Genomic DNA, 22,503 nt, shown 5'->3' on the forward strand with positions numbered 1-22,503 from the left:
GAGGCGGTGGATGGATAGGTGAGGGAATGGATGGAAGCCCTTCGTTAGTGAAGGGTCATGTAGGAATCACATGCAACAGGGGACTCATGCAAGCTCGCGCTTGCCGTTGCAACTTTTCCGCCCCGTACTGTATATCTCGAGGGAGAGTCCAATGGGAAATTTACTTTTTATTTATCCCCTTTTAAAAACTCCCCTGGTCATCATTAGGGAACAAGTGTGATATTTAAAGGAAGAGTGAGGTGTTAAAGGGGAGTAACGCGAGGTGGCGATGCCTGGCTTGGTTTAGGAAATTCAAGAGGTCCCATTAAAAGGCTGAGACTAAACAGAGCAGCTTTAACAGCTCACTGGGGATGACAGCTGTGCGCTGGTGAAGCTGTGCTGGCTGCTTTGCCAGACGCGGAGACATGGTACCTCAAGCAGGCTTAATGATGGAGGAAAAATCGTAAAGGGAACCTAGCGTAAGGTGGATGGAGAGTAGGAGCTTGGGTAAGAGGAAAAAAAAAAATAGAGAGGCCATTCATGATGCAGATGGAGAAAGCTGTTTTACTTTTGCTGAGTTGATGTACTGAGATATAACCTTCTTGGCTTGTACATTACTCAAGTCTTTAATGCTGACCTGAGGTTTGCGTCCGCGGTTGACAAAGGTACAGACTGGATTGTAGGCTCCTGTCCCACAGATGTACAGCTGAGTCCGGTTCCATGGCTCCACCAGACGGATAAAGTTGGCACACTCCTCCTGGAGACACAAAGACCAGAGTCAATTATCCTGCAATAAACATCTAAATGAAAAGCCGTTCGTAGCCATATTTTACTGGTGCACCTCCTGCAGATTTACCGAATGCTCAAGTCTAAGTGGTAAAAATAAACCAGTAATACTGGGTATATATCAAACTATCTGCCAGTGGTGTTGTGCTCACCCACCCTGGCCTGGCAGAGAGGGGGATGGTGAGATTCAATCCATTCCTGTCTCCTTGGCGAGACAGAAGGGAACCAGCGCTTTTACTGGGCCAATTTTGAACCTCGCAGGTGATTTTAACAGATTCCTCTGTGCACAATGAAGGGAGCTATATACTTTTTTTAGCCCATCAAGTTGATGGAAATCACCTGAGCTGAACGACCCTGCTGAGCTTATGAGTGCTGTCAACAGGCGTACTTACATTGGCGTCCTTCCCACTCACAAGGCACTCCATCCGTCTTCGTTCGGATACCGGCCAGTGGATCTGCGACGGGGGAATAGAGGACATTTTACAGTTAGAATCCAACCGAATATACAGTACATCGGTGGCCTTTATGGGATTTTTAGGATAAAACGGCAAAAGGGATATCCACCCAGGCCAATATTATTCCTTTTAGGATTGTCATAACCCGATTACAGTGTTTTAATGACCCGAAAGCAGAAAAAAAGTGTACTCCAACAAAAACTAGATGTGAGCTAACCAACATGGCTGCTGCTGGGGCCCTAGAACAGAACATTTTGCCCTTGTGGCGCTGAGGTAAAGGCTTGTTTCATTGTAGTGTAACAGCCAGAGTTAAGGGGAGGCGGGACATAGAAATGGTCTTACAATATGCGGTTCCTTGTTGATGTCATGGAGGTCCAGGGACAGGATGTGGTCCTTGCTGCCAACGTACATGCGGTCATGGTCCTCGTCCATACGCAGGATCCGGTAGTCGGACGTGTTGAGGAGGTAGGCGAAGTGATGAGCAGTACCGGTGGATCTCAGCTCTGACGAGACACAAATATACCCATTAATGACAGCTGTGGTGCACATGCACATTTTCACACACACACATGCGTGCACAACTGGCACATTCCTCGTGCCGCTCCTGCATACCCGGCGTGGAGTTATCTGATGGTTTTCCACCAACACTGCTGTAACTTAACACCGCACATTAGAGACAAGTGCTACTGAGTGTCTGTCACACTGTGTTGATGGCTTAATACCGCCGGAGTGGATCAGAGGACCTAGAAAGTCATCGATGGCTTTCTGTTACTACCAGTCGGAAGTCAGAAAAGACAGACACGGTAGACTGACTTATAGATGTGTTTGCTACAGATTACCCCATATGGAAATACACAGATACTGAGTTTAGGTTTAAACAGCTTCATCCCTTTTTGGACCCTGCACCCTGAAGGTCAGCGCCTGTGGTAACACAATGCAGTCAACTAGTCTTCTCATGTCGAGAGTAACCCGATCTTCCTATAGCTCTGTGTTGGAGTGTTTGTTTGATATACTCTCCTTGGTTCAGCAACTACGTACAGACAGGGCAGAGAGGCCACTGCTAAGACAGCAAAGGCCCCATGCCACACCGTAGACAAACACACACTCCTCCGCAATCTATAGGGTAAAGGCATTGGAGGGTGGCCCTCACATATTGTTGGACAAACACAGAGGTTTCACTCAAACAGCAGGAAAGTCCCGTTTTACTGTTTGGCTTTATTCTACAACCAACAGACCCAAGAAAGCTGAAACAGGGAACCACACTTTGAGGTTAACCCGAGTTCTTTCCTGTTGATTTAGCAGCCAAAAATGTGGTGAAGGGAAACCAGATGATAAACTGTCAAATACAGTTAGCTTTGTTTCACTATTTACAAATGATATATCAGAACAGAGGCGCGCCGGTGTATAATAAAAGGAAGGCTGTGTGAAATGTAGTCAATGTGGGGCGTCAGACCTAAAAAGCAATACCCAAGACTTGTAAAAATAAGAATCATCTCAAGATTCGAAAATATTTCGGGCAGTTGATGAATAACCACACATTTTTTTGCAAGCTCTGTATGTGCAGCCATGTTCAGTATGTGGAATGAAGTTGCTGAAAAACATTCCTGTGAGGTTGTTAGGTGGTGCTGCGGAAGAGGTCTGGGCACCAAGGCATGCAAGGCCATCAACATGTCCACCATTGCGACTTAAAATAAACACCATCTCGAGACCTTTTCAAACAGACTCCCTACTGAATCTGATATTACCGGTCTTTCCTGCCAGATCTAAATTTAACACGGGGTTATGTCAATAAGCAAAGATTAATACCGTTAGATTTGCTATATTTGTACAGTTTGACTTAATAACTGTGCCCACCAATGGAATGTTAACGAATCAGCCAGGTGATTGACAGCTGTCAGAGCCCACGGCAGAGGACATGCAACATGTGGTCGGACCCTGTGATTATTTGTGTTGGAGACTTAAGTTGAATGATGAGTCCCCATACACGCTAGCTGTGTTTATGTGTGCGTGCCGATAGAGTGAAAACACACCGGATAAGTTTGCATTGTACACACACACGTACATTCCGAGGGCCAGTCGAAGCCCTTCCTGAAGCAGGTTGTCAGCAACTCCTCAGTGTATGTGTGTGTTTGTTGTCAGAGAGTAGCGGGATGGGACCATCCGTCAGCTGACGAGAGAATGTGAACAGTGCAGTGCAACAACACTCCCCATAGAGAGCCGCACATTAAGAAACAAACACATATGTAATCTAATCTCATAATCATGCAATAACTCCCATATTCTGTTCTGAGCGTGCTCTACAGCATGTCCAAATGCTACATCCCAGCAAAAAATATCTTTCCTCACACCTTATCCTCCATATCTAATTGTAATGTAGACTACATCAGGCAGAGCTATGCCTATTAGATGAAGGTGTTATTGCAGAAATCGAACCGTGCAGAAGACCTCAGTCTGTTGTTATGAAAGAATGAGTCAGAGCTGAGTGACGCTGCAAGGTTTTACATTATGAAGCTGAGGCTGAAGCCTAAATACCATTGAGCCTTCTGATAACATAAGAAATGAAACAGCTGCAACCTCTTACTGTGAGTGTAAGGGTGCTTTCACACACGTGGTTTGGTTCATCAAGGAAGAAATACAAAAATACAATGTTGCATTTTCTGCTCCGGTTCCTGTTCACATTGACTTTTTACAAACAAACCGAGAAGAGTCAACATGAAGTTATGCAGACTGACAGGTAGCTAGTTGATTATACTGTATACATGATAGGACAGTTTTGGCGATTGTCATCCGGCATCAGCAGAACCGGTGTGGGGAAATCAAATTCTGGTTTATGCAGCCCTTAAATGTTTGTGATGTGATAAATGTATGTAATTCAGCTCAAATACCTTTGATCACGTGCATAATTGTTACCAAATAATGTACATAAAAGCAGTTGTATACATGAAAATCATGTTCAAATAACATAAATGTTATCATAAAATCCTGTGGTTAGTCTGTTTGCTTTCACACCATAAATGAACCATTAACCATACACATTTTGTTTAAAGCGAACCAAACATATGAGAACATATGTTTGGAACATAGAGCAGAACATATTATAAAGAATGAAAAAAGGAAGGAGTCTGGACTCCGGTACAAAATGAAGTTCAGCTATTAGACATCATTCTCTTTTCTACCAGCCTTTCTCAAACTCAGTCCCAAAGTCAACCTTAGCCTCAGGCAGAGGCACATGGCATTGTGCTCCGATGAAATGTTGATAGAGGACGTATAATGGCAGCGGACTGAGCTCGGCTGCTACACTGCCCTGGGGGTCAGGCCGGCTGTGAAAACAAGACCAGCAGGCCCCTGGACTGAGGCTGGTGCCAGGCAAACACCCGGTCGCGACCAGCTTGGACAGACATGCAGGGAGAGACTGTGCTGCTGCGTGCCAGATCAAGAGGGATGCTGAGGGGGGCCTACACTGAAAAAGATAAAGAGGAATTTGTAGGGTTGCGTTAAGAGTGTGTGGTTATTCCCTGAAGGCAGAACAAATTGGCCAAGCTAAGTTGCAAATGACCAAATACTTGGTAAATGAAATTCGCAAAAAGATCCCTGATCTGCTCAACCAGTTACAGATGCATTCGACTTGCGCTCTCAATCCACTGTTTCCCCCTGCAACACGCAACTACACACTCTCAGTAGCAGATTACAATTTTGAACAGGAAAGGCTCAGAGTGGCTGCACTGCTGTGCTCCTTGTCAGCCCCATTAGGGCCATGACAGCATTTTCCGTACACACAGACTTATCGTGGAGATTTAGAGGCTGGGAGCAAGTGTGTCTATTAGAGCCAGATAAACTCTCAAAGCAGCCCATTACTGCGTGTACGGTTTGGGTTGACTCTGGGGGGTCCGTACGCGCACAGCGAGGGCTTTGTTTCGGGAACGCACCGCTTCCCCCCCTGTGGAATGGAAATGGCTCTATTAGAGGTGAAAGTAAGCCGGTGAGGGAACCTGATCCCAGCACTCAACGTCTCTCCCTGTACTCATTCACTTCCTTCTCTATGCCAGTACGCCATGCAGTTGCAAAGAAATAAGAAGTCGTTTTTTTTTTGTGTGTCATTTTCAATCTTTGATGTACACAAGTAGTGCATGTGTGGTAGTACACGGAAAAGTGAAGCAATTACACAGGAGAGAGCTCTCATTCCAGACGCGAGAGGCGATCCGGTCCGCTCTCCTCAGTCTGCTGGACACAGACAATCCTCTCCTCTCTCCCAGCATCTCAAGGTGCTGCCGGCTGACACAGTCCACTGCCGGTTCCCACATCCCAACATACTAATCCTGCAGCCAGAAAGGTTTATGCCGGAGTTTGAGAACAGGGATGTGAGTAAAATGAGTCCTGAAAAAAACTCTAGTTAAATGTCAGTTTAAAGAACATCTGAGCCAACTGATGTAAAGAGCTACAGAGCTACAGGTCGCGCACGTTGTGAGAGGCAGATTGAGACGCTACGACGAAGCTTCTGGTCTGGCAGGTGCATAGCTCTTCTCGCGTGCGAAGTCACTTAGCACATTTACTGAAGTACCGTACTTGAGTTACTTTACTTGAGTATTTTCCTTTTTTCCTTTTTAAAGTGACGGTTGTTGAGTTTTGGCCATTAGAGCTGGATTTGGTAATTTTCTTCAAGAACATTTTTCGTTATATTTGTTGAAATTCTCGTCAAATCCGGACAGCAATCAATAAATCAAATGCTCTAATAAAAAAAAAGAGAAAATATAGTCTGGTATTGTGGCTGTAGCAGGACTGTAATAAGCCTGTCCAATCATTTCATTCGCCCTTGGCATACATAAACATACATGCACAGATGCCTCCAGGGGATACTCATAAGACTCTCTACGCACTTAAACCTTTTGAAAACGCAGTGTATCCTTACACACACACACCATGGCGAAAACGTCTCACACACACCGTCACTACCTGCGCCACCTCGACCGCTGAAATATTGTGTTTGTATGAAAAACGAAATGCCGATTTGTTGAGCAGGGAAGTCCTTCCAGCAGCGCTGAAGCCGGGGCCAACAGTAAAACAAGGAGCCAAATAGCAAAAAGCACACAGATGGTTTATTTTATTTATTGGCCAATATATTTTTCATTGCATTCATTAGACTTGTTTCATGAGATTGAAAACCGCTTGATGTGAGCGCCGGAGTTCTTCATTCACTGTAAATTGTGGTTTGGTTAATTGCAACACTGTCGTCCTGAATGCATGCTTGCAGACTTGCGCAAGAAGGTGTGTTTCTTGCTGAACCCTGAGCTGAAGCAGTGGAGCTGGTGAGCAGCAGCTTCTAGTACAATACAGTGGTTGTGCTGGGAAGCACTGGACGTGTCCCGCCATCCCATCGCAGCCCCTTCCTCAGACCATTATAAATAAGACTAGTATTTTTGTCAGCTTGCCTGGTTAAATGAGGTATAGAAACACAGAGGAGAGGCATGCCTCACTGTCAGACTGAGCCAGCCCTCCTCCTCCTGAGAGAATACTTGGCTGCTGACGGTGATCTCCGGGGCTGCAGGCCTGCATGTTATAGCATATCTCTCCATCTTAAATTAATAGCCAACGGGCCGAGTTTGCTTTGGAAATACGTTGGGACAGGAAAAGTTCCCTGGCACACGGTGCAGTCTCAAGATCACATCTCCAGAAATAAAGAGAAGCACACTGGTGAATGCTGTCTTATATGACATGATTTCCCACCACGCTGTCACACGAGGGATTTTATATATAATATTCAGCTGTTAATGCATCCACCTAACATAGGAACTTCCTCTCATTAAGGAACGATTACTGCATCCAGCGTGACTTAACAGTACCCAGCACACCCCACTCGTAACTTTCCTGGCAGGTTCGCAAGAAGCATCGTGCAAGTGATTGGGTCATGGAAAAACTCCGGACTGCGTGTTTAAACAAAAACATAGAAAAGAGGGAGAGAAGGAGTGAATACACATCCTGGCACTTGACAGCGCAGCGCAGTCGCTGCATGACACTGATATGGGTGTTCCACCCCACTGCATATTTCTCTGCTTTCAAATTGGGTAAATTAAAAGTGCAGGCCGCTGCCAATGACAGTGCAGAGCATGTTGCAGCTTGAAGCCTGCACTTCTCTCTCTGAGAGAGTCCGAGGGTAAAGAGGATGGGGGATGGTGATGGGAAAGAGACGAAAAGTTTGCGGTTTGTTTGCTTCGACATTGAACAGGAAGGGAGCGATGAGCAATATGGAGGGAAGTGTGTGGCAATCACAAGCGCGATTCACGGGTCTGTGTTTTTTCCCCTCGTGGAACGCGTGCTTGATAATTAGAAAACTGCAGCCGCTGCACCAGGTGTCCTACTGTCCAAAGATCAAGGCAAGATCACATTGACGCACTAAAGCTGGAACACATAAGCTATAATCCATTCTCTTCAAACAAAGTTAAAGTGAAAAACTCCCGTCCTCTGTGGTTGTGTAATAAAGCGACAGAAATACCCCCGCTAGCCCCTGGCGCATCACAAACAACTCTGCACTACCTGAGCAGCGTCCCGAGGCAGTTTCCAAGCCGTCAGAAAGAGGTGTGTTCGTTCACACGCACGGCACCGGAGTGACAGGAGTGATAATTAGGGTGTTTAAGAGGGGGGGCGGGAGAGGTGGCATGCTCTCACACATCAAAGGCAGCACTTGTCAGGAATCCGGGCCAAATATTTTGAATGCCGTCAACGCAGAGGAGGAAAACTCCAGTTTAAGAAGGTCTTATTACCCTTCAGGAGGCACGCTTCATTTCTACAGCAGTGATGGAGCTACGCGACAGAAGACGCGTTGATTTTTTTGGGAAAAATTGCAATGATGCCGAGTTGGCAGTTCCTTTTAACAAGGAGCTGTAATGAGTTGAGACGCCACAGGTGACTGTGTCTTGCTGGACACGGCGAGCATTCTTCTTCTGGAAGGCTCAGGCTTTCTCGTTAACTTGTATGAGTCTTAGTCAGTGAAATATTTAGGAAGTGTCTGCTGCCAATGCACCTGTATAGAGGTTTGTTCTCTTGAGCACAGAGGGAGGGAGCATTGAGTTAGTCTGTTTCCATCCAACTGTAACGATGCCTTCTAATGTCGCCTCAGTAGATTTCTATCGATCTATCTATTGCAAACATGACAATCGTTCTGAGTTGGAAAATATTCTACAAGTGGTGCTTTTGTCTGATTTGAAGAAGATGGGGAAATTACTACTTAGTTAAGGCAAATGAAATAATTACTATGAGTAACTTTTAACTGTTTATTAATCAGTCTCAATTCAATACCGATGCTTCTATATGACCTACGTAAGTAAACAAGACCATCGGTGAGAAGATTGTCATCTGTGCCACCAGGTCTGATTCCATATATCAGATGCAATCATGCCTCAGGCAGCCACAAGTCGTATACGGACAGACCCAGATCCGCCTTCGCTGCCGCCTTCGACCTGCAGTCAGAGCTCCTGCGGGAGGTGGTGAGCTCTGTGCCCGGCAGCTGCGGAGCTTCACCGTTTTATGCCGGAAGCTCTAAACCGACCGCACACTGCTTGAGCCCAGGCCATGTCAATTTAATTTGCACTTTCTTACAAAGTGTCATGACAAAACCGTAAAAAAAAGCAAAAAAAAAAATACAAGCGTCTTCTTGTTTTTTGTGTACATTTCACAAACTGTGACAATGTGTTTTCAGATGGGTTCTTTGAGTTGAGTGTGCTGAGATTTGTACTGAATTTACACAGTAAGACTGGAGTTGGCTTCTTTCCAGACGCTTGTATCTGAGAACCTCTATGGTTCTCTCTCTTATCTTCATCTAGCAAAACTTTCTCAGAGTGTGATTTCCTGTATCTGCAGGATAAGGAAGTGCCTAATATAGGGGCAATCACTGAGCTCACGAACATGAAGATGGAGATTAAATGGCCCTCTTCTGCATACGAACAAGTGTGTGGCCTCTGAACTGGCACCTGCACTGCCATCTTGTTAGCAGAGTCATTTCTAATCAGGGACTCTCTGGGCCCACAGTGCCTCCCCTCCACTCTCCTTCAACAGCTCCTTTTCAGCGCGACTTGTCTTCGTGTCAAACATTTACATGAGTTATTTGGGTTTGTGCAAGCTGCACGCTTCAAAGCCAGTAGAGAAGTGACACGGCCGTTAAAGAATGCCTGTGTGATTACTGGAGGGTGGGTATAAGGTTAGCGGCGCTGCCAAATGAAAAGGAACGATAACAGCATGTGAACGCAGCAGCTGCTCGCCTCGGCTTAGTCCCTCTGTGGGACGGGGGATAATAAAAGCGGTCAGAAGGCTCGGCCAGTGTGACACATCAGATAGGACGCGTCACTCAGCAGAGAACAGATATGCAACGGCACAGGATCCGGAGATATGATCTGACCCACTGGTAAATGCCGGAGAGCCTGGAACACAAAGGAATGGTAATGTTTTGTGACGTGGTCAAGCTTCGCTGAATCCTCTGTGTTTGTCTGTGTGTGTGTGTGTGTGTGTGTGTGTGTGTGTGTGTGTGTCTGCATCTTGGTGGCAAGACAGGCTCTGCAGCTTGCTGCTCGGAGAAAAACCACAGACATAACAGCTTGCCTGTACAAACACCTGCCCTATACATACAAAGCATCAACACAAGCACCTCGTCTCGCTGCCATCTTACTTCAAACTTGACATTAAGAAGACAAGACACTCAACAAAATCATTGCAAAACAGTAATCATCATTACGATTCCAGTCGGGATTATCTGTCTCAGTTTAAAGAGTAATTTAACACTACATCAAATTTTTTGAGTTCAAAAGGAAAAATTGTATTTTCATTGTTAATTTATTAATCATGGTGGTTTTGTTTTTAACTGTTATTCTTCTTTTTAGACCGAAAATGTAGTAATTCTGTCTTCTAGACCTTTGCGGGCATCAGGGTTCAGATGCGTTCAGAGTATTCTGATGTTCACGCTAAAACGGGATGTCAAGTTACTGGGTGGATGGTTGGGTCAAACAAACAGTGCTTTTACGTAACGTTTTTGATTGCCTGATTTACTGAAGTTATGTAATTTAAACCCAAACCATGATCTTTTCGGAAACCTAACCAAGTAGTTTAGTTGCCTAAAACCAATGATACCCAGTGATGAGATGGGAATGAGAACGGGTTAGCAATTACTACTATTAAGGTGGAGGTATGCTCAAAACAAACGCACAATTCATATAACATGTCACCCAACTTTTTCTGATGTTTTTAGTTTCGTAACGTTTTGGTGGACGCAGCCCGAAACCCCACCTCGGTAAGGTGTCGGGGTGGAGAGGGTTTTCAAAGCCCACATAATTCGACAGCATGAAATGAATCCCGAAAACAGAATCACGGTAAAACACGGTCGGGGACTCAACTCCCTGCTGGGCTCCACCGGCTGTTAAACCACAATAAAGTGAAGCTACACGGCTATTTGCGGCAAGTTGTTTGTATCCTGTTGCTGTGAGCGCCCTCGCTAGGGAAAAGGTGTGACCCTCTTTTGTCTCAACACATGTCGAATGTGATCTGTCATAATGGATACACACTAAGAGCGCTGCCGTATCACACATCATTAACCACCGCCCCTCCCGACCTCACCGTATCCACGAGTTGCAGCATGATGCTCAGTGGGACGTGACATCTTACTGCTCACCACTGTCACCACCTCGTTACCACTGCATCCCGCCACTCCCCTGCCGACCTGGGGGACTCACCCACTCTATAATTAGGAGCCACTGTAGTGCCCCGCCCGTCCTATGTCCAACCCCCACCCCGCTCACTAATGGCACCAATTTGTATTCACTGTCAGCTCTGATGAGCTCTCATGCGGAGAACTGGCCTTATCACATCGCCTCTGGCTCCCATCACCTAAGCCCCTCTCCCTCTGCCTGCCAAGCCCCGCGCGCTGATGGACAGGCGCAGAGGCTGAGGGGGGGGCGGGGGTGGGTTTGTGGGGAGGCGGTACACATTTGTCTCCCATTTTCATGCAAACTCTTGTAACAGCAGACAGACGTGCTCTGCCACAGAACTGGTTGAACAAGAGGAGATTCAGAATCTATGACCAAAACCTGTTTCTTCTTTTAAAATCTTACGCAGCCAATAACGTGCACCGTCGGACCCCTCTCCAAACAAACGAACACCTTTCTCCCTCAATCTTCTCAAAAACGTATGAAGGCGGAGACCCAGCTGAGGAGGATGTGAAATGTGGAGAACTAGTAGGGAAGGAGATCCTCCCGCGAGAGTCTCGATCTAATCACACACATCTGCACAAACATGTGTTTTAACTGACATGTGTTTTTATAAAACAGTCTCCAGCTCAGCGGTGACACATCTTGCCCCGTTCCCATCCCACACGTCAATCCCTTCGATCCCTCTGCAACTTCTCCGTACCGACTGTGTTTTGTAAACCGATTGCATTTTTCAGTCACAAGGGGACTCTACAGAAATGTTACAAGTTACTGCGTCCATCTAAAGCAATCTGTGCTCTTTAGATTATTTCAAATGGTATACAAACGCCCCAAACCTGCGCTTGGATGAAACCTGCTTTCTGCAAATGCTAGTCAGCAGGGCTTCTGCAGCCCGGGCCAGGAGACTCGAGAAGGTCAGAGGCCGCTGGGCAGCAGTGGCAACGCTTTATGTTCTGGTTTAATCTGGGATTAGCTCAGGGTCAGGGTTATCTCTCCACAGCCTGTGTGGAATCAGGAAACAGGGATTGCCTGGGGTAAAGTGGCATTACTGGATAGCTTGTACAGAATCGCAATGAGCCTGTGTTCAACAGGGGTAAAGGAAATAAAGAAGCAGAGAGAGAGAGAGAAAGAGAGAGAGTGTATGTTGAGAATGACTCACTGGGCTCAGGGTTGCAACCTCTATGCCATCACTCTAACACTTCCCAGCCCCGAGTTCCAGCTCAGTGGAGATCCACATGAGTTACTTCACCCCGCGACCCAATGAATCACTGGTATATGGTATCTGTCCAGCCACAGTTACACTATGCGCATACCTCCTTATTTCCTGAGTACATTTAGCCTGCTAAATCCATTTTAATGCTGATTTAGTACAGAAGCCAGAGGAGACACGGCAGGCAAACATGCACTCAAGTGTTCGCATCAAAGAAACAAACGTGGCAGCGCTGCAGAATTAGCAGGAGGACTTTTGGGGGAGCAGCCACAAAGACTGAACATAAAGCCCTGACTGAGAGAGCTCTGTTACCTTTAGCCTCCCTTATCTTTACCTGGCATGTCTCATGTCTGACTATAATCCCCACATAGTGGACAAACTCAGGGCCAGGGACACACTCTAGCGTCTCTGGTTCTGCTGTCTGCTTCCAGAGGACGAGTGGTCAGCTGGGAGAAACAGCTACAAGACCAGAACAGACTGGTTGTAATGAAGATGGATCTCGCTCAGTCTCCCTCTCTCTGTAAAATGTTATGGCTAGTGAAAATGGAGCAGTCTTCCACATTATGGAAAAGTTAGAAGGAAAAAATACTGAAACCCTGCTTTGCTGTATAAAGAACTAAGGGAGACAGAACAATTAGTTACGGACAGTAGTTCATTAAAACAGAATTGATCTGCGGCCTCGTAGCTCTTTATATCACAAATTCAGTCTCTAAGTTTAGTTGTATCCAAACTTACGAAAGCTGTTGTCACATTTCAAAGTTCTTTTTGTAAGAACCTGCTCAGGGGTTTCCATGGAAAAACATGTACTTTTCATCATCAATGACACTCATAAATATCATTAAATGTTGACATTTCTGGTTCGACACAGAATATCTTCTGCTAATGTCAACTGCCAGACATAACAAATTGCATCAAAAGGCATCAAAAATGCATTTTTTTTAAAGCAGCCACAGGCTGACTTCAAGCTGAGGTTTACAATTCTCTTTTTCCTTCTTAACTTCATGCTGACTGTCTTCCACGCTGTGCTCTGGTAAAGAATGTCTGCATCCTCCAAAGTCCAAGTAGGTCCCATCCAAAAAAGGTTTTATTTGTAACAACGGAGCAACATATTGTCCTTGAAAACAGTGGATTTAAAGAAAAGGCTTTCTTGGCGGCTATAATCCACCAGTGAGAAAACTGCCGCGATGCGACAATAGATTTGTGTGTCTCTCAGGTGCATCCTGACAGGCCAGTGGGAGATTTACAATTGAACAGACACAGGATATAGCAACCTAATGTATGTGACAACAGTGGCCCGCTATCGTGCCCTGTGGCTATGAAAGCCTTATTTGTTGGAGCTGTGTGGGGTCACAGTGTGGGAGGCCAGTTGTTCTAGCCCCCTTTCCTTATAATGACAGGAAGGCAGGACAGATTGTGACAGCAGCCATTGTGGCTCTGCTCCAGGTCTCTTCCTCCCACCAGGCTCCCGCTGCTCCTTCAGTCCAGAATAAATGCATGCGGTGCAACCTCAGCGCTTATCTTCCTGTTCTTCCAAACCAGTGACCATGAATAAATGTTGGCACGCTATTTTCTGCAAAGCAACGAGTGTGTGTTGGGCCATGGAAGCCTTTACCATTTTATATGCCATGTAAAGTTTCTCCGGCCTATCATCAGTTATACTTGACAAGAGGCAGATGATGTTGACGGAAGCAGGAGTCTAATGGGGCATCCCTCTCGTTCATCCCTCTTCTTTGAACAGAGGCAGGCGATCAGTCGAGTTCCGATGCGCCCCTGATTCCCAGGCCTCGGGGACAGGAAGTGGGATTAGAAGACAAATCCCATATTTCCACGCGTATGTCAGCAGAGTCATCACATTTTGCCTCATCAATTACTCTCTCTAGTCAAAGGGCGCTCATCTGAAATTAAGGCGATTAGCCCTTTTATAAACAGCTTTGTGTTTTCGGCTGCCGCTGCCTCGCTGGGTCCGCCAGCCAAGGGGAAACCAGAAGCGGTCTTCGTGTCTACCACAACAGGAGAGACTCGCTCCCGCCAGTGTGGCCGTTTGGAACGGCTGTATACACATGTCGTTTTCCGACACGTCGTACGAACTGGCTCTGTTCAAACATAATCCTTCGCTAAGCCCTTCTGAACCAGCACAGTTCTGTGGCCGCTAAAGAAGACACGTCCAAAGGTTACCAAAAGACAGTGAAGAGCAAAAGTCATTCCATCGCGCTCTCTCTGCTATAAGCCTGCTGCTGGTAAACCTGCGGTCGTTTTAAAGGGCCTTCTAAGGCTCTGCAACCTTATCCTCTTTTGGAGCCAGAACGAGATAATAGGTTCCCTTAAGACGTGAGGAATCAATCTACTCTGAGAGGTTGTTCCCAATTTACCAATTGGTTGTTTCTGGGTCTTTTTAGTGGTTTCTTTTTATAAAAGTTTATAAAAAAATAAAAACTTTAAAACCATAATCCAGGGTTTTGGAACATTTGGAGTTTGGTCCAAATGGCAATTGTTATTGCCAAAGTCCATTTAATTTAATTCAAGCAATATGCACGATTATTATGAAGTACGAGTATGAGTACATTACATAGGTCTGATTTTAAATCCCAACTTCACATCGATAGTTCCTCAGAGCGTTATCTGTTTAAAGACTGTTATTTTGGCCAACAACGCTCTATGCCCATGTAAGGTGTTGTTAGGAGATAGTGGGACGGGGGGGGGTTGCAGGATCAACGAGTTTACCAAGCCGATTTAGCTTTCCCAGTTTGTCACTGGTAATCTCCCTGCAGCTAACAGGGTGATACAATCAGCCCGATAACTGCAGGGGATGGATGGAATGAGAGGCAGACAGAGTGGGTGAGAGAGAGATATGCGTGTGTGTGTGTGTGTGTGTGTGTGTGGACCTCATCCCTCTGTCTCTCTCACACACGCACAGATAATATGCATAGCATGCACACGTACACACACACGTTAAGCATCTCGCACACAACAAGTGTGACCCTGTTGGTTTAGACATGAGGCAGCTGGAGGAATTTAAACACAATATCATCATGACATGCAACGATGCTGTATGGATACAAATTGAAAGTGTCCAGTTCCTCTGCAATTGCAAAACCAGCAAGCAAACTAAAACGAAATGAAGGAAATCCAGATGGACGGTACAGAAAGCAAGAAGTGTGTGAAAGGTTCATATTGGTTCCTCTGGTGTGGAACACCGAGGTGTTTGCTTTGGCGATGTCGACCAAAACCTCAGACCAAGGAGAGGAAAAAGAGAGACGAGCGGCCAAAGCATCCTCGTTCTCGTCCTTCAAACCCCCTCAGTTTGGCCTCTTTAAAACCTCACCATAAACACTTCATTTCTTTCCCAACTCGGGCAATATGCTTTCTAAATCAAGGGGAGGGTTCGCCTGTTTTCTCGCATTCCCAGCCAAGCGGAATTAATCCGAAGAGGTGGGACCTTTGCGAACAAAACTCTGCTGCCTGTCTGCACCGGGAGCAACGCAGACGTGTAATCTTAAATAAGGCGCTCGTAAGTGGTGAACCTGACGGGTCTAACTTTTCTCTGACAGCCCAGCAGGGCCTCGTTTAGTCACTAGCTTTTATTGAAACACATCAAGAGGAAATGTGCTTGTCAAAATGTATTTAGAGACTTCAGGTGCAACCAGGTTAAAAAGTAATGTGCAGTAACTTTTCGGGGTGAAATGCCACTCCACAGGTCGTCTTGGCTGGGCTCCGACTACGGGGCTATACGTCTTCTTTTCAACGTGTATATATTGCAGGAATCGAATGGCTAAGAATAACACACTCCAAGATGTGATTTAGTCATTCTGAAATGCAAAAAAAAACAGCACTGTGGCTGTGTTCCAGTTCCATTAGCTCTAGCTGTGATGGCGGACTGAAACAGCATTATGTCCACCCGGGTTCATATATGCTAGTGGCACAAAGATCGATCTTCCACGTTTCCCCTTTCAGCCGTGCCCTGTCCTGCCCTTCTTGGAGCTTTAGTGCGAGAGTGATTGAAAGTCCTTCTCTCAGTTCGACCTCCCTCTCTGGTACCGCAAAATCTGAAGAGAAACCAAGAAGAAAACAAACCCTCCTTGTCACCGTCACTTGATTGCCCCGCAGCTCTTCTACGCTCTGAAATTGGCAAAGTGACCTTGATGAGCGAAATACCAACTGTCAATCATTGATTACCGGGACTTTTTACACATTCACTTAAGGGCTCCCCTTTCAAGTTTGATCAATATCAGCCTAAATGTAGTCAGAGAGTAACACAGAGGACTGGCTATTAGGGGAGCGCTGAGCCCCAGGGAAGATTGTAGCTGGGAAGCCTATGCAGGGGGGTTGGGACGAGGGAGGGGTCTCCGTGCCACAACCCATCAAACTGCACCGGCACATGTATTTCTAAAATAAACACACACTTAATCTGTATTAAAAGTGTTTCCTGCATCTTTAAGGGGGCGAGACAACAGACCAGCGTCTAAGGATGACATTGGCCAAGCACGATGACCGCAAACAAGTGGCCATTGTCCACTCTCTTGGTGACGTCGCTATTGAGAGTGCATCCTAAATTCATTATGAACACTAAACACATTGTTAGAGGCATTGTAAGAGTTCAACAGTGACCTCCCTGATATGAAAAGCTTGTCACTACCACAAATTGTGCTAAAAGAAATGGTATACAGATCATAGTATCATGTATTTATTACAACTATTGGGTGTATCTTTATTTCTGTACTTTTGGCTAAATTCATCGCTAAAAATGAGTCTAAAACGGGCAACAAAACACAATCAGTCGATCAGACAGGTTGTAAATATATATATATATATAAATAAATATATATATATATATATATATATAGTTGGCCAAACGTCTTTGGAAGATAAATAAAAGCAAACCAAAACTATCTGTTGTAACTATCCATTATTGTTTACAGACAAACTTCCTAGTTCAACTTTGGCCTGACCACGCTCAATGTGCAATGTCCAATGTTCTGGCTCGCCTTTAGTTTTACCTTGTAACAGTGAAAATGCTTCTTAAATATCAGCCACCTTCCTTTTCAATAGAGAATAAATCATGACTTCACACGGAACAACACCTGCTTTCCACAGAAAGGCAGACTCCACAAATGGGACTTCAAATAAACCATGTGAAGGTGAGAAACCAACAAGCTGCTCTGGCAATCTGAAATGTGTCAGGTGAAAAGGTTGATGCCCACGTCTCGTCGGTTCCTGGATAGCATATTTGACATGGAATCAACCGTTAATCCGGAGAAAATCCTGCTGGGTTTTTCTTCCAGGACGGCCTCGCCGCAGGTTGGTGGGAAGCGGCTGAGGGATTGCTGGGCTGCGTTGCCGCTAAGCCACGACTGTAAGCATCCCGCTCTGGCAGCGCATGCGGCCGGACCTCTGCACTCCCCATAATGACTCATTGATCTGAGCTTCTCAATCCCTGCCTGCCTTATCTCAGCTAATGGCGCGGCATCATGGTCTGTCACAGGCTGCAATCTCTCCGGGAGACTGAGTGCACTTAGAGGTCAGCGCTGCAGCTTCCCAGTAGTGTTGCAATACAACCAGGTGGGGAAAAAAAACCTTCATGTATCTTTCTGAACACTCTCCCTCGTTATTTGACAGCTCCACACTCCCTCTGACAACCCTTCTGTTGCTTTTTGGAGTGGTATGATATACCGTCCCTCAGGAACTTCCTTTTATCATTTCAACAACAAACTCGCACTTCACACGTCCATAATTCTTCTGGGTGTATGATAGCCTTGCTTTGACCCTAAACATTTGAAGCTTACAAAGGAACTCCCTTACACAAACCCATGAAAGGCTCACAAATCCAAAGTCATTTATAACTTCTGAGGCTGGCATGACAGCAGAATGCAGCAAGTGGGAGGGGAGGGCAGACGAGAGGAGAAGAGCAAATGAAAAGTCTAAATGGAGCAAAAAAGTTCACTGTATGACAATGACCATGGCTACTTTCACTATTGGTCAGTGCTACTAAGATTACAGTCTGAAAGTATTTTTAATGAACAACCGTAACTATGAACACAGTAGGCTATATGATATGTGTGCTTTCAACCTGTTAAAGTTACTATGAGGAACTTTTAACTGGTTATGAAACTTGGAGCCAACAAGTTTCGTTTATACTTTTCAAGCTTCGCTTATACTCTGCCCCCCCGCAGATGGCGCACGAGCTACGAGCACGCAAAAAGGCATTCGTGCTCAAGACGGCGTTCGTTGCATTATTCTCTGAAACGCCAGAGGGCGTACAAACAAAAAGTTTTGTGAAGAAGCAAGAAGAGAACTAGTGTAAGCAGCAAAGCGCCACAAACCGATCTCCTCAAAGCCGGGGAGGAATTTTCATTAACTGAAAAGCCATACCCTACATTCACAGACAACTTTATGGCCTTTATAAGCCCTGTAAAGAAAAGAAAAGAGTATTAAATGCATTATAAAAAAAACAAAATTGAAAATGATGTAAACAATTTGATTTGGCTGGCAAAATATACACTAAGACCTCCGGTATCTAAAGCATTTAAAACCGAGTTGACCTTTGTAAAATCCTCCAACATGTTGATAGTGCTTTAATCAGTGAACTATTTGTGACAGTCATGTCTGAAAACCTGTAAGAGGTGCACGACCAAGTGCCGCAACAACTTGTGGAGGCTTCGTTCACGACGCGCTGGTCGTGGTTACATCATTTTCTGGTACATTCACCACATGCCAACTTCACTACGGCGAGTACAAACCAACTTAAAGGGACTCTGCTGCTCAGAAACACTACTGCTTTGGTCCACAGGGACCGCCAAAATCAACAGAAAAATGAAAGTTCCTCATATAGTAGCCATAAATGCCACCCAAATCACCGTCCATTTAATTAATTATCCCATTTTCAATACTATATTCCTTCAGGGTCACTGGAGTGGGAGGAAGAGTGGTGTCGCCCCTGCATGCATTTCCTTAAAAACAACCTGTGTGTGTGCAGAAACTCTTCATTTGATCAAATTCCTTTGCAGCCATCCACTGGTCCCAATATTAATCCCATAAGCCCCGGGGTCAGCACTGGGTCTACATAAAGAAAACACTTTTAGAAAAGATGAGCCGAGCACGTCTCCCCCCACAACTCCTCACCTCTGTCCCCCCGTCTTCATCCCTCTTCCTCATTAACCCAGAGGAAACCCGTCGTGCCTGAGGTGACATCCACACATGGCAGCAGACATAAAGACAGTTTGACAGCTGTGGAAATATACTGAGCTTTTGGCAAAAATCAAAACCTCGGCCTCCATGCTTTTTTCTGATTTTAATGACTAGTCCGTCTTTCCCCTACTTGGGTTTAAATCTGCAACAGCAGGCATACACCTGACAGCCCTGACATTTGACTGACAGGCAGGATATCCTACTCTGTGACCCTGCAGCCCTCCTCTTGAGCAGTTCTGGCAGCGGGTAATGAGTTACGGGAGGGGTCGGAAGTATAGATTGCAAAGTGGCTAAAATGCAGCTTTTGTTCAGAGTGAATTCCGAGATGGTAAAGACAAGAAACCAGGAGGCCTCCTGGGCCCAAAAGTTTTTTTTTTCAGCGAGAGAAAAGTGTAACTGAGATAATTGACGTTATCTCTACTTTATCCCAGTTTGAGGCAATGCTCTGCCTTGATGGACCTTGAGGGCTCCTCTTTGGACCTGAGACCTTAGTGTGCGTTCAGACCAAAAATAGCATTGTGTACACAGAAACAGAAAAAGGTGTTGGTGGGGGCGTGTTGCTACAGGTATGGGGAAGATTAAATAAGATCTAGGAAGTTCTGTCTGAGTGATGCATCAAGGAGTTTGAAAGCTTATCAGTTGTCAAAACACTGCACAACAATTTTAACTACTAGAGGAATCTTATACCTTTAGAAAGTCATCCACCAAGGTAGGTGGCATTAATATTATCCTCATTCTTTCCTCCGTTTCATTAATTGTGATAGAGAATGGTTATCGCAGAAGGCGTGCAGAGAAGATGGCTTTGCTAGATGTGTGTTGCTGCAAAGGAGAAGATAATCAATACTTTATGTCTACAACTACAGTTGGAGCCCCCAACTTGTAGTTACATTTCTGAGGAAGCTGTAGGCTTTTCTACGGAGACGGCGCAGGTAGACGTGGATCGTAGCTGCGCCGTAAACCCTCACAAACCAATCTAAATCCAGCTTAAGGCTTCAACCCTTAAAAGCCTATCATCAATGCTACGCTAGACAAGTTTCTACAATACAGTAGGTTACTTTGGAACGATTTATCATTGTGTCGAAACTTTGTCAAACGCTTGAGATTCTCCACTTTAGAAGCTTTATGTGCGTGTTTATCATCATGGCAAAATGTGGTCCTGGACACACTAGCAGGAACCACCACAGAGGCCGTTTTGACAGATGTTGTGACTGTGATAGCGTTGCAAACATGCAAGATGCAGTCACAATATGTTAAAGGTGTGTAGTTGAGATCAAAATGAAGGCAGAGTTTGGAGATGAATGTTGTCCGAGCAAGGGCGTCGGAAGTAGGGGGAAGGAAGTGGGGAAGGGCCATTGGCCCCCCCCAATTTACGCCCCTGGTCCAATTTGGCATTTTTTTAATACCAAAGACCCAACACTGTGGAGGGAACTGCCTAGTTCTCACACTGTTTCGCGTCCCCGCAGCACTCCGCAATTAACCCTCAATTTGGAATGAAACCCATCACGGTTCGAGTCCGTCTTGTCCCACAAGGCAACGTTGATAGATTTGTTACGCTTTGCCAAACAGAACAAACCTCTGCTCCAATTTGTTAGCAGTTAATATGGCATGTTATCATTGGCCCCCATTGATGCACAGTAAACCATAGTGGTAATTTTCACATCATTTTCAATAAGCAGGCTTAAAGTTAAATTGTAAAGGTGACTATAAGTCGGTAAGCGGCTTCATCCATTCATTTTATTATCAATTTGCAAAGAATTGCTCCATCTTGGACATTTTCCCCAAAAAACGTCCACCTTTCTTGACAGTAGATCTACACTCCCTAAATCAACAGCACTTCCATCTGAGCGTTATCTCACTCTGGATTTACATCATGATGACGGTGCCCCTCTGTATACACTATGTGAGAAAGGTATGTTAACCTCATTTGGACAGGAAAATGCACCTGAAGCCCGTCTTTGGCTGTTCACCCTGGCAACCCAACCTCACTTCCTCTCACTCACTGCATCAACACTGCAGGCCAGCCACAGCTGTGAACAAGACAGAGCCTCTCAAGATCCTCACAGGCCCTGCCCTGCCCACATTATGTCTTTGAAAAAAAATATATTTTAATTGACACGGCAATTAAGCGAGACAAGTCAAAACAGAGCTCTTGTGTGAGGAGAGAGTAATCTGCTTCCCCGGGCAAGATTATCGTGAGAATGTCGACTATTCGTCAGAGATGTATGGCTTGTATCTCAGCCAGAGAGAGTTCACTGCAAAGAAAATATTTGGGAATAACGTGTGATTAACTGCAGTACATCACCACTGGGAACAGTGGGAGATTAATTGGTGTTCATCCCCATTGGAGGGTGCTTTGGTTTATTTTAGCCCGTTTCATCTTTTTTTCTTCACCAAAACACACTACAGGTTATTAGATTTTGTCTACTTCCAAGCAGGTTTTCATTCATTTCTGTTTGAAAATATAACTAACAAGCTGGGTACTTGCTTAAACAATTACAGCGAAGATAATACTCAATAAAACCTCCAACTTCTGGACCAAATATATGCAAACAGACTTTATTCATAACTCCCAACTATATCAACAATCAAATTACAATAATTTTGACTAAAATCATAGCTTCCATGATATAAAACAAGGTAATGTTCGCCCCACACTGACATCGGTGGATGAAATCATCATAGTTTGGATATTTGTCAGCAGTAATGTGCATGCAATTTGTAGTTAAGTGAGTGAGACATGCAATATTGAAACGATCCAAAAAAGACATGCAGTATATTATCCCCGTTTGTACAAAACACACTTTACTCTGCATCATAAGATAATGCAGAGCTTTCACAGCCACAGTTTTCCAAGTGGTTTTCCTGACATAAAGGAGAGACAAGTCATAAATATCCGCTCACTCCACAGCCCGGTGAGGTTAACAATGATGTATTGCCGGCAAGGACACGTTTCTCCAGATGATATTCATCACAATCAACATCAAGGCCTTTTTATTTCCGAACAAGCATGTGAAGGATGAGGTCTGCGCCGAGGCTGCGGCTTCAGGTTCCACTGAAATGGAGCATTTAACAGTAGCACTTCCCTTCATAGCGTGTATCTCTTCTGCTAATCCGAACGTCTGATTTAATCAATTGTGTGCCAAATTAGAGAAAATAAAGACCTTATGGTACACTTAGCAACTTAGTTCTCGTATCTTTCATCCCCTGC

The 22,503-nt window shown here is 45.1% G+C and overlaps 1 protein-coding gene across 4 annotated transcripts in view; it reads right to left on the reverse strand.

The window, feature by feature from the left end:
• Positions 1–22,503, reverse strand: part of LOC306715779 (semaphorin-3F-like) — a 57,150-nt gene that overhangs the window by 19,206 nt on the left and 15,441 nt on the right. For all 4 annotated transcript variants that reach the window (XM_079186255.1, XM_079186254.1, XM_079186253.1 and 1 more), the window contains exons 3-5: positions 1,563–1,723; positions 1,158–1,220; positions 617–736 (exon numbers count right to left, since the gene is read on the reverse strand). In XM_079186255.1, coding sequence (XP_079042381.1) covers positions 617–736; positions 1,158–1,220; positions 1,563–1,723 — 344 coding nt within the window. The remainder of the gene's footprint in view (positions 1–616; positions 737–1,157; positions 1,221–1,562; positions 1,724–22,503) is intronic.

The sequence above is a fragment of the Pholis gunnellus genome (assembly GCF_910591455.1).
Source record: "Pholis gunnellus genome assembly, chromosome: 3".
In the NCBI taxonomy this organism is placed as follows: Eukaryota; Metazoa; Chordata; class Actinopteri; order Perciformes; family Pholidae; genus Pholis; species Pholis gunnellus.